Source organism: Podarcis liolepis, assembly GCF_965112155.1.
Source record: "Podarcis liolepis genome assembly, chromosome: 3".
Taxonomy (NCBI): domain Eukaryota; kingdom Metazoa; phylum Chordata; class Lepidosauria; order Squamata; family Lacertidae; genus Podarcis; species Podarcis liolepis.
The window spans coordinates 3,452,076-3,464,773 of NC_139557.1; the positions used below are offsets into that span (position 1 = coordinate 3,452,076).

The window sequence follows — 12,698 nt, forward strand, 5'->3', positions numbered from 1 at the left end:
CTCCTGCTCCAAGGGTTTTCATAATCCATGGAGATGGGTTGGCAGCTGCAGAAGCTGGGGTGAGTGGCAGGTGTGGTGGCCTCATCCAGATCACCATGGTGTATGGCCTCTGGGAGCTGGGTGGGCATCCTGGCCAGCTTCCCCCACAACAATGTGCTGTTTACAGCCCCCTTTGAGGCAGCAGGGTTCAGTGGTTGCAGGCTCTGTGGGGGTTTCTCCTGGGTTCCCTACATTCCCCTTCTCCTCCCCCTATTGTGCAGCCCATCAGGGGGCAGTTTTCAGTCCTCCCTGCTCCATTCCAGGAATGCAGGGTGGTTTTTCTGTGGTGAAGGGGGGTAATTTTATCATACACACCCATTTTCTCTTTGGGGCAGGTTACTGTTAATGTTTGGGGCTCCTGTCAACATTTTATAGCCTTTGACAGGCTAAGAAGTTCCATAAATTATGATGGAAGGTAGATGCTGTGTGACTTTCCCATAGCCTCTTAAGTCCCCCCCTTGCCCATTTGTTCTTGAGGGTTATTGTGTGCCCTACTACTTTGCATGCTTCATACTCTCAGGGAAGAAGGCTTATACCACTAGCTCCCTCCATACATCTCTCAGTTGTTTTATTGGAGCTACAGGAATTCCCCTACCAGTCAGTTGTTATACACCTACACTTTACATACCGTACATGGTTACATGCACTACAAGTCATCCAATGGGGGCTGTGTGATGACAACCTTACATTTTTATGTATATAGGAAGAAAGGCAGCACACTTGGACAGTGAATGAAATAGTATGGACACAGAGGAAAGTGCTTAAACAAACACACTCCAGTATACAGTTAGATTGTCCTCCTCTGGCCAGTGTCAGGCTAGCAGCAGGTACAATAAGTTTGTTTGATTTATTCTGCTGACCTGGGAGCCCCTTACCTTCTTGAGTCCCTAGTGGGACTTGGATACAGACATGTCGTTGTTGCTAAGGGTGCTCAGCACCTGCTGCCATCTGATAAAATATCACCTTCATGTTTTGGCTTTCTAAATTTATAGATGCTTGGATTATCTTTCAAGTCAGTGAAGCCAGGGCTGAAGGCACTTCCCCAGACAGTGGTCACCCTATTTGATGCAAGTCTTAGGAACCCCTGCCTGGATTGACCCCACGTCACTTCCAGCGGGTGAGCCGGAAGTATTTAGATTGCCCCATGCCCAAGCCAAACCTCTTTCATCTGTATTCAATAAAACTGTGACCTGTTTTGACCCCAAAACCAGTCATATTTGTCTCTTATTTATATGGGCTGGGGAGCCCAACGCCTGGTCCCACAAGAGTCAGGGCCCTGCTCTTGTTTCTGGGCCCTTCGCTCTCCAACAACTCTAAATATACCTGCTTAGGGATCTTTCCTGTTTAGAGTAGCTGGCCCTCCAATATCTCACTGATGAAAATGGGTTACCAGTGTTATGCTCCCACAAAGGAACCAAATAAAACTAATGCCAATTCTTGTTTTTGTACTGCTTCACTGGGCCACAGCATCACGCCAGAGCCTTTTCTTGCCCGTTGCTGGGGAAAATTTCAATACAAATGTGGGTCCGTGTGTGTGTGTATAAATACATAAATAATGTGATGTGAAGAAACTCATGACAAAGCCAAGAAAGCAAACATTTCTTCATCCTCTGTACTTTGGTTGCTACGTTCCACTTTTGGTACACAAGCCAGTTCGCAGACTTTGATAAACTGCAACAAAATGCTCTGATCATGTGCAGTCTCACATTCTAAACTCAATTAACTCATCAATTTTTATTCTCTTCCTGGCTTGAGAATTTTCACCTGTGTTATGTCAGGGTGGGCCCAGGTGTAAGCAGCTGCTTATGCTGTGTTGATTTCATTTCGTTTGTCCACCTTCTGTCCACCTTCTGTGTCTGTTATTTTTCCTGCGACTGTAAGACCCTACTCCCAACTTCCATTCCTCCCCATTAGGCAAAAAGAAAGAATGAAAACATCCATGCATGCAAGACTTTTTATGAGTTTTCCGGTTCAAAAACAAATTAACAAATTTCATTTGGATGGGATTTGTCAGAAGATGCTAGAGGATGAAATTAAATGAGAATGCAGAGTTCAACGAAGATCACGCAGGGGGACCCCCTATTTTATTTCATTAGGACAATAGCAAGAAGCAGCACAGTCTTTCGCAAGGCTGCCCTTGCACCCTTGCGATTGCACTGCCTCGTCACAGTTGCTGTACTTATTATCATGTTTGCAAGGATTGGCTGAAAATGAAAAAGGACAAGAACACATCAGAGTTAACAAAAGCAAAATGCCCCTGTGATTCAAACTCAAGAGATGCTTTCATTTTTAGTTGCTATAGTGGAGGTGATTTACAAGAAAAAGCCCCCCACTTAAAACATTATTTAGCAGTTGTTTTAATGAATGTAGGAACTGAATTAGTAATTAGTTTAGCAATCCTGGCTGTAACCCAGAATAAATTGGACATGTTTTTAAGGGTGGATGTGCAGGTCATGAGAACATTTACATAGACATCCTGCAACCACCTACAGAATAAGGAAGGTTATGGGGTCTACAATCTTGTGCACATCTACTCAGGAATAAGCTTCCATCAAATTTACTGGGATCCATTCTTATTAAGTGTCCTTTCTAAAGTGAAAAAAGGCATTATGATAATATTTGAAGTTATTTCTACTCACTGCATAATCCATTGTCGCATGAGCCAGGGCAGGCCGCACAAGGTGATCCAGATTTATATGGGGTTTGAAGTGATCCTACTATGTTCCCTCTGGAATGATGAAAGTGAAAGAGTAAACAAGGATATATTTGACTAGAATGATCGTATAATCTCAGTAAATGATTTTCTTAATTAGAAAAGTTCTATTCCATTTATTTAATCAATGAACTTATAGCACAAATATTGTGCAATCTGAGGAGTAGGGCTGTGAACTGGTTTCAGCCAAAGCCTTCAGCCTGAATCGAATTAAGGTTAATTCAGGTAGACCTGGGCTTTGGATGAGTTGGGTGGAGACAGCACTGATAGGAACGCCCTCCCAGAGTGTTTGGGCTGTCAGGAGAAGGGACATTGTGTGGGAAGAAGGAACTTTGGCCGCACTCCTCTTCCCAGCAGGGGAACATAGCCAGGTGGTCAGACTGAGCAGGAGCGAACACTTCTGTGCCTGCTGTGCAGCTGCAGGAGTGGGGTGGGGGGGGGGAGAGGAGGAGGTGCAGTATCTTCTTTGCCTCCCAAATATATGTTCAATTAGGCCTATTACTATGAGTTGTTCTATTCAAGTCCAGGAAAATGTAGACCGGCCAACTAACTCTTCAAATGACAAAATCCAGCACCTGGCGGGGCTTGAATGGCTGGGAGCAAGGCTAATTAGGTCTCTGGGTTGGTGGTTCCCACACCTGGTTCACAACAAGCTTAAAAATGAGAACATTCTTTTCTGAGGCACTGTGGCTCACTTAATGTTGAATATGCTGCAGGTGCGTACTGGTGGATGACAGAAGCCATGGGCACTAAGAGAGGAGGGCTGCAAGGCGTGGGAGCACAGCCCTTTGCTTCCTTCAGCAACAATATGAAGGTAAGATGAAACTGGATTCACCGGTGCACCAAACCGTAATGGGTGGTGAAATTAGGGAGGGCCTGTCACTGAATATTCACCGGAGGAGGAGTGAAAATCTCCAGCTGTTCAGAGGACCCAATAAATAAATAAAGTTTTCCATAGATTGTCAGAAAATTCTTTTCTGAGGGGTTTTGACTTAAACTCCCCCCCCCCCACTGTTGTTTCCTGATTTCCTGGCAAATGGCTCAAAGCTAAGAGGAACGACCTGGCTGTTTTTGTTTTCTAGTTGGTTGGCAACCATTGAAATGCAGAGTTAATACATTACTAATGTGTTGCCCTTGCATCCTGTGGTTCTTAATGAAGTTGTTTTTATCGTATGATGCCTTTTTATTTGTGCTTTAAATGTGTTGTAAGTCCCTTAGAGACCTTGGGTAAGAAATGACTAACAGGTTTAATGACGGACTGACTGAATGATACATACGCAGGGCAGTACTGGCAAACGTAGTAGTATTTTAGGGAATTTTGAGGGCACTGGTTCATAGCGCAACCGACTTTGTAAGACCTGTACCAAACCACCTGTAGATATAAAAACATCCACACAAGAAAAACAGTTAGAATCTAACTGTTTTGAGCCAGGAAAACATTCACCTGACAATACCATTTAAACTCCCCCCGCAAAAATAAATCAATCTCCACTTTGTGTTGTGCATAATTAGGAGCACCTTGAAAAGGAGTACGATACTAAAGAAATAAACAATTTCCAGATAACAATTTCAATCATTTTCTTCCTCTGGCAGTAGCAGCTCAGAAATAGCTCATTTGGTAGATCATGAAACTCTTAATCTTAGGGTTGTGGGTTCAAGCCTCACATTGGGCAAAATTTCAGGGGATTAGACTAGTGGCCAACTCCCAAGAGACTGCGATCAACTCACAGAGTTAAAAACTGGCAGTGATCTACCCCTCTTTTTGGGGTTCAAATCAAAGTTCTTGAGCTTTTTCTAGAAGAGCCAAAGTTGTCGAGCTTCGGGGGGGGGGGAACAGTGATCTACCAGTGATCTAACACAAACATCCTGTGATCTACTGGTGGGTCACGATCTATCTGTTGGATGTGCCTGGACTAGATGACCGCTGTGGTCCCTTCCTACTCTACAGTTCTGTGAGTCTATGATTCTATATACAGCTGTGAATAGGAATGGCCTCATGGGTGCCTGAAGAACCCTCAGAAGCAAAGGTGTAGGAGAGAGAACAATGATCCTTCCTGTGTGAAAACTATGAATAGGAATATGTGAGAGAGGCCGCCCCTGGCCAAAGTGACCCACCAAACCAAAAGCAGTCTACCTGCCATGTGATGTGTCACCTGTTGGGGGCACAAGAACCTTCCTTGGTTTCTTTATCTTTTCTTTTGCACAGTCCCAGAAGTGTAGTGGAAGAACTGAAAATAATGCTAATATATTTCACATCTGGCAACCAACACACCCTTTGGCTTCAGATAGTACATGGGTAGACTCTCAGGTGCTATTCTAAGGGAGGTGTTCATGGTGAGTTCCAGCACCTCTCTTTCCAGAAAAATAGCACTACTGCAGACGAGTCTAAAAAGCCCAGGACACAAATTTTCACAGCCCACCAGCAACTATGGTGGCTCATTTACCAGAACTAATGCATTTAGTGTTAATTCTGAAGTCTATAGTTGATTCTGACCAAATTAAGCCCCTAGGAACCACTATAGCTGCCAGAGGGCCATGGAAAATTGTATCCCAGACATTTTAGATTTGTCTAAATATGGATTTCTTTTTTCCAGCTCTCCTCCCCCACTACAGGCAGCAGCAAGCCAAGATGCAAGAGGGCTGTCAGACATGGATTGACTAGATGAACCATGCACTTGACAAAGATACAAAACGGTGTTTGAGTTACCTGGGTATAATGGCCAACTTTGGCTCCTGCAGGGACCGCTCCAACACCGTACTGGAAATCTTTCACCTCGTTGTACCACTCTTGAATTACTTTAGACCATGCCATAGGGGCACTTGACATGAGCAAATTTTCACCACATGGGAATCCATCTAGAAGTGGAGACGGTTAACATTAAGAAAAGTCATGATTAGTGATTCGGGGAATTCTATAAACAAGGGGAGCTCTTCAATGCTTTGGAGAAACATGTTACAACCGGTAAAACTTGCTTATTCCAAGCAGGATTTGCCCCCCCCCCCGCAGATCTGTCTGCTTAAGTAAATCTGTATACATTTGTATGTACAACAATAGTTCCAAAGCAAAAGGTATAGTGCACTCTCTCTCTCTCTTCATCCCCATAACAGAGTATTTCAACAATTCAAGAAAGGGAGTAAACAACTGAGCATATTCCTATTATTCCTATTATTTATTAAATATGCTAGTTGCTTTATCTTACCCACGGCAACCTAAAGTGACTTCCAACCAACCAACCAGACAGCCACACAGCTCCCACCCCACCATGACACTAGCTAAACCATAAAACCAAGAAGAAAAAGAAATACATTAAAAAATCCCACCCATTTCTAAAAGGCCATAGATAGTTAAAGGCCAGTTATAGTTAAAGAGGTAGGCGTTGGGGAGTAGAAATGTTAACCATTATTAGTAGCAGTGCAGTATTCCTGTTATTATTAGCATTCCTGTTATTGTTTTTAAGTGTGTAATAGCTTCTTGCTAAACACAATAAACCCAACTGACTGATAGCGCTAAGGTTATAGAGGAAAGTTTTTGCCTGGCTCCTAAAGATATATAATGGTGGTTCCAGTTGAGCGTCTCTGCGTAGAGCAGTCTGCAAAATGTGGAGCCACTGCAGAAAAGGCCTAATCTCGATCAAGGGAAGTAATAGTGCCACTGTATTCTGCTCTGGTCAGACCTCACCTGGAGTACTGTGTCCAGTTCTGGGCACCACAATTCAAGAAGGACACTGACAAACTGGAACGTGTCCAGAGGAGGGCAACCAAAATGGTCAAAGGCCTGGAAACGATGCCTTATGAGGAACGGCTAAGGGAGCTGGGCATGTTTAGCCTGGAGAAGAGGAGGTTAAGGGGTGATATGATAGCCATGTTCAAATATATAAAAGGATGTCACATAGAGGAGGGAGAAAGGTTGTTTTCTGCTGCTCCAGAGAAGCGGACACGGAGCAATGGATCCAAACTACAAGAAAGAAGTTTCCACCTAAACATTAGGAAGAACTTCCTGACAGTAAGAGCTGTTCGACAGTGGAATTTGGTGCCAAGGAGTGCGGTGGAGTCTCCTACTTTGGAGGTCTTTAAGCAGAGGCTTGACAACCATATGTCAGGAGTGCTCTGATGGTGTTTCCTGCTTGGCAGGGGGTTGGACTCGATGGCCCTTGTGGTCTCTTCCAACTCTATGATTCTATGATTCTATGAATTTACACCATCTAGACCTTTCATGGTGTGACACATGAAGAAGTGTCTCAAACGATGATCACAGGTATATAAAGAAAAATAAAGATATAGAGAAAAATATTAAAGAAACTTGTGCAAAAGAGGCAACACTGTACAGCAGTTTACCAAGATAAGGGAAAAATGGCCGATCAAAAGCCTCATAATCAAGAACAGCACAATATGAAAACACATTTGCCGTCAGTTACTAAATAAGTTACATAAATCAACAGAGAGCCACAAAGTCCACTTCCCCTCTGAGAACCTGGAGTTGGTGGGTCAGCTTCTTTGATGTGGCCATAAATAATGCTTTAAAAAACCAGATCATAATAGAGTATGTGGAAGCAGGGCTTTTTTCCAGCTGGAACTCAAGTGAGTCCCATTACCATTCTCAGAGAACGAGGGAGTATGCATCATTGGTGTAAAACAGTGGTGTCCAAACTTTTTTCAAAGAGGGCCAGATTTGATGAAGTGAAGGGCCGTGAGGGCTGTCCAAAGGGCCGTCCAAAGTTGTTGAGGTTTTTTGGGGATTTCCCCCCAGAAATAAACTGCTACAGGGGCTGGATTAAACTGACCAGCGGGCCAGATTAGGCCCCCGAAACGGACTTTGGACACGCGTGGTGTAAAGTGTGTGTACAGACAAACAGTGGCGGAGCATATGCCAGTGCTGCCCAGGGCGGGGCACACTTCTGAAGGGTGCGGAGAGTGCCCTCCCAGGCGCAGGATAGCCACTCAGGTCTGCAGCTGAGGGTGGAGCGAGTCACCAATGGCGGACATTCAGTGCGCAGCCTGCCTGCGACTCCCAAGTCTCCCTCGAGCTGTCGAAACAAAGGGGAAGGGAGAAATGACAATGGCAAAGTGGCGCAGCTCCCCCTTCCCCCTACAGCTCGGGCTAGGCTTGGGAGTTGCGGGCGGATGGCGTGCCAAATGTCAGCCCCCTCAGCGAAGACACCACACCCAGGATGGTCTGCCCCCACCACACACCCCTTCCTCCACTCCTGCAGACAAAGCTTAGCTGGTCAGAACTGAGTGTGGAATTCTGACCTCAATTTTTTGAAAGAACCAGAACATTCCACCGTTCCTCTTTTAGTGGCATTCCTCCAGTATTTTCAGTATTATCTGCAGAATGACAATTGCAGGGTTCCTGAAGAGTTAGTGAATGGTGACTAAATGTGGATTCTATTTCAGATCTCCAAATTATTTCTACAATGCTTAGTGAAAGCTCTACTTGCCAGCAGCTCTTTGTTGTGGTGGGCTGTGTTGATATTGACATCTACTTGCCCAGCTTTTGGCATTTGCTTCTGAAGCTCCACTCCATTCCTATAAGAAAAAAATATGTATTAAACATGAGACTGGATGCAAAATGTAAAAATGGAGAGGCTCATATTTGCCTGATCATTTTCACCTTTCAGCTCTCTTAAAAAACTTGTGTGTCTTTTTAATGATAGTTCTTCTCAGGCTATGTCATGGTTTGAATACATGAAGCAAAATCAAAGTGTGCAGTCTTTTCCCTCTTGGGCTTAGTATTACATCTGCCTGACTCATGTCCGTCATGGTTGATGGCAACAGCCAGCTGTCAAAGATGCTGAGTTAGGTGCTCTCAGATACTACCTGGGTTGTGTGAACATTTTTGTTTATTCTTCCTGACCCATGCCAACCATACGTAACAGTAGTTACCAGGGTCCGTGAACCACTTCAAACCAAGGTTAAAATGCTGAATTAGATGCTCTACTTAGCTTCTCAGAAAAATGCATTTTCATTGTCTATGTAGTGGACAATGAATGCTTTTAGTCGTATATATGAATTAAATAAGTTAATGTTATTGTGTATTTTAATTATAGATTGGGTTTATAGTTGCAAATCATGTAGTAGCCACTAGGGAATATAAATTAATAAATAATAAAAGATATGTATAAACTAGCGCATGCAATTTTCTGCCAGCCAGAAAGCGTAGTAAACCTTTAAAACACTTACCATCTTCAGCATGTTGCTTGCTGGTGGCTGCACTCCTCTCCGCAGGGCATTGTGCTTGTCAAGAATTTCCTGTCGCTCCCCTGGTCCAACCCCTTGTGCATGTGCCTAAAGTGAGAGAGTGAGTATTTTTTTCTTGTATTTATTTATATGATTATATTTTTCATCACACCAATGTAATTTTAGCATACTTTCACTAAGAATCATGGACATGGTTAAAAAGTGTGCACTTGCTTCTGTCAGGCTCTTCTGTCATAAATGAAACATCAGTTGTAAACTAAAATTGAAGGGATGTATTTTAAGTGTTCTGACCATTTTTGTGTGTGTGTTTGGATTTGATACCCCACCTTTCACTCCCTTTAAGGAGTCTCAGAGCGGCTCACATTCTCCTTTCCCTTCCTCCCCCACAACAAACCCTCTGTGAGGTGAGTGAGGCTGAGAGACTTCAGAGAAGTGTGACTGGCCCAAGGTCACCCAGCAGCTGCATGTGGAGGAGCGGAGACGCGAACCCAGTTCCCCAGATTAGGAGACTACCGCTCTTAACCACTACACCACACTGGCTCCATGGAGCAGATCAACAGGTCCTCCAGTTGGGTGATGCAGAGGCGTCAAGATGTCTCTGGACTCCTCTGGATAAATCCACAGCTACTGAAAACTATGAGAAACTTAGCATTACTTTTAGTGGGATATGTAACTGGACCATCCTTCCATCATGTTTTAAGGTTAACCCAAGTTAATTCCATTTGCTTGGACTTCCTGTTAAGTATGATCTTTTTTCACTTCAATGTGTTTATGGATGAAGCAGTCAAAAGCATTTTGGCTTATTAAAGTGAGGCCCAACTAAATCTTGCATTTGAAAACAATCCAGCTAACTTTAGTAACTTTTCACGTCCCACTCACTGAGACTGTTTAGCATCTCCCAGTATTGCTACACTACACAACGTAAACAACTTACTCTTGAAGCAGGCTGTTGCAGCAGAGCAGCAAGACTCAGCAACACGATGTGCAGGATCATCTCTGAAAACAAAATAACACTGGAGAGATTATCTTAGAGTTTCTGTTTAGATAAAGAGCGTACTTATTGAAACATGGTGCCATTCTTCTGAGTAGTAGTTTAGATTTCAAATTGCTCATGTGCCACTAGTTGAGACTTGTACCTCCTGGAATAGGAGTGCCGCAGGCAAGTGTCTCTGATCCAGAGTCACCATGTTGCATCTGATTCCACCCCACTAAACTATTTTGCTTCTGTCTCTGGTTAGTGGACATAGTGGCTGCACTGGAAAACACCACCTGAGCCCTTCAAATTTCCTTTATTATGCAGCCATCCTTTCCTTTCTTTTCCCCTGCAGTTCACTGAATTGCCCCTCAATTTGCTCTGGAGGCAGTGGCGTAGCGCGGGTTGTCAGCACCCGGGGCAAGGCAAGTAATTTGTGCCCCCTAACCTGTGGATTTGCGCCCCCTAACCCTAACCCCCAGATGTTGCGCCCGGTGCGGCCGGCCCCCCCTGCACCCCCCACGCTACGCCACTGTCTGGAGGGGCTCCCAACACCCTGGAACAGATTCTGTGAGTAAGTATGGGGCTGCAGCAGGAGGAGAAGAAAGTTAATTCCCATTGTTTAAATCTGTTGTGCAACAGAAATCTCTTCCAGTACATGCTAAAATTCACAGGTGGTACAATCACAGGTTCTCAACTAGGTCCTTTCAGCCACACTGATATTGTGCTGGCAGCTGATTAACGGCCTGTTTCCGTGCGCTGCTCTGGTTTCGGTGTTCTGTTGCACCAGAAGTGGCTTAGTCATGCTGGCCACCTGACCCGGAAAAACTGTCTGCGGACAAACGTCAGCTCCCTCGGCCTGTGAAGCGAGATGAGCACCACAACCCCAGAGTCATTCGCGACTGGACGTAACTATAAGGGGTCGTTTACCTTTTACATACCCGGGATCCGGCTGTCGGGAACAGTGCCCGGGAGCAAATCACTCAACAACTTTGCCCCCTCTCCCCCCACAGCTCAACAACTTTGCCTAAAAGAGCTCAACAGCTTTTGTGTCTGGATTTTCATGAAATATGGTAACCCTAGTAGGTTTTATGAAATAAGTACATAAATAATAGAAATTTGATCAAAAAGTTGTATCCTCCTGAGATAACCTAAATTGTTTAACTCTGCTAATAAACTTCATATAGCAGACTATGGGATATAGCAGACTATGGTATAAACTGGCACCCTCCCTCCCAAAATCTTACCTTCCTCCTTGTTTCTAGTAAGACTGGAATAACCTTCTTTGTAGATTTAAGGGGGTTCTGGATGTCACTGGATGATGTTATGCTTATATACCACTCCTGTTTCCTTCTCTGCAGAATGACTCAATGTCCAACAGTAAATCACACAATTTTGACCAGGGGGAACTTTGGATTTCTCTTACGCTGTTTAAAAAAATATTATTTCCTAAAATTTATTAACCATCTTCTATGCAACAACAAAGCATCTCTTATTAGTGAGCTCTTTCATGCCTGCCAACTTCTTATGAAGGATTGATATCTGTGCTTGTTCTTTATCCTATGGCGGGGTCAGCAAGGTTTACCTCACCTGGGCCGGTTCACTCCAGTGGAGATCCCTCTGTGGGCCGGATTGTGTGTGTGTGTGTGTGAGTGCGCCCGCCCACGATTTCTGTTGCCTGTGCCTGCGCAGACGCAATTTTCGGTGCTGCGGAAGCGAGTGCCCGTGCTGCGCTGCACTGGTTTAGCGCAGCACGTGGGGACTCACCGAGCGGGTGGCTCAGTTCGAGGACAGGTCGGGGACCGGTTAAACAACCCCCATGGGCCGCCTGTAGCCCATGGGACTTAGGTTGCTGACCCCTGTCCTATGGCATCATTTCATCACCCATAGAGCTAAGCACATTTACTTAGAAGCAAGTCCCATTTCCCCCCAAAGCAGAATGTACTTGCAGCTGCAGCCTAAGACTCTAAACCAACTGCAAACCATCATGAATGGTTGAAGGCACTGAGTCATTACAGATTGCAGTATGTGATCACAAGCTGTTTAGAAAACCCAATGTATCAATCATTTGCATAGGTTACAAAAGTCAAGGGGTGTGGCTGAATCAGATCACTGATGTGCCTGCCTTTACTCTTGATTTAGAAGATCTGAGGATTTTTAATGTTGGATGTGTTAACATTCATGGATAAATGCTTTTTAGGTAGCATTGCATAATAATGGCTACCATTTCTTTTGATACAAAATTGTGTGCTTCCTATAACAGACAAATTTTCTTGAAAAGCTAAGAAAACTCTATAAATAACTAGTGCTTTTTTCCTTAAAAAATGTTTAGGGGTACTCTCATTTTCCTACTTATATCGAAATACTGCCCTTCAAAGAAACCAGGCTTAAATTCACAAAATGTTTAGGGGTACGCATACCCCTGCACCCCCCCGGAAAAGCACTGTAAATAACTAAATATGAACTGTTCTTTTCAGGGATGCAGATTAACCATAAAATTCTGCTGCTATCTGTAAAGGTTTACAATTAACGCATCAAATATTAATGGTTTTCTGTCAAAATATGCTAAAACATTTGCCACAGGATTAATAGAGAACTGCCAATTGAATCTCCCCTTCGCCCACAATAGGATTTGAAGACATTCTTTGTACTTGAAGGAGGAAGAGGAGGATAAAATGTGATTAGATCACAGGAGCATCATGATGGCGGGCAAATGTCATTTCATGTATTTTTTTCAGTACCTGAAAATTCAGTGTGGATACTAATTATTATTAT

The 12,698-nt window shown here is 44.0% G+C and overlaps 1 protein-coding gene across 1 annotated transcript; it reads right to left on the reverse strand.

Moving 5' to 3' along the window:
- Positions 1 to 1,895: 1,895 nt before the first annotated feature.
- LOC310702413 (serotriflin-like) lies at positions 1,896 to 11,208 on the reverse strand. The gene is made up of 8 exons (XM_083493891.1): positions 11,171 to 11,208; positions 9,885 to 9,944; positions 8,933 to 9,037; positions 8,191 to 8,278; positions 5,460 to 5,608; positions 4,030 to 4,124; positions 2,679 to 2,767; positions 1,896 to 2,243 (listed from the first exon to the last, which is right to left on the reverse strand). Exons 2-8 carry the CDS (start codon positions 9,942 to 9,944, stop codon positions 2,119 to 2,121), a joined length of 711 nt encoding a protein of 236 aa, XP_083350017.1. The 5' UTR covers positions 11,171 to 11,208; the 3' UTR covers positions 1,896 to 2,118.
- Between the last annotated feature and the right edge of the window lie 1,490 nt (positions 11,209 to 12,698).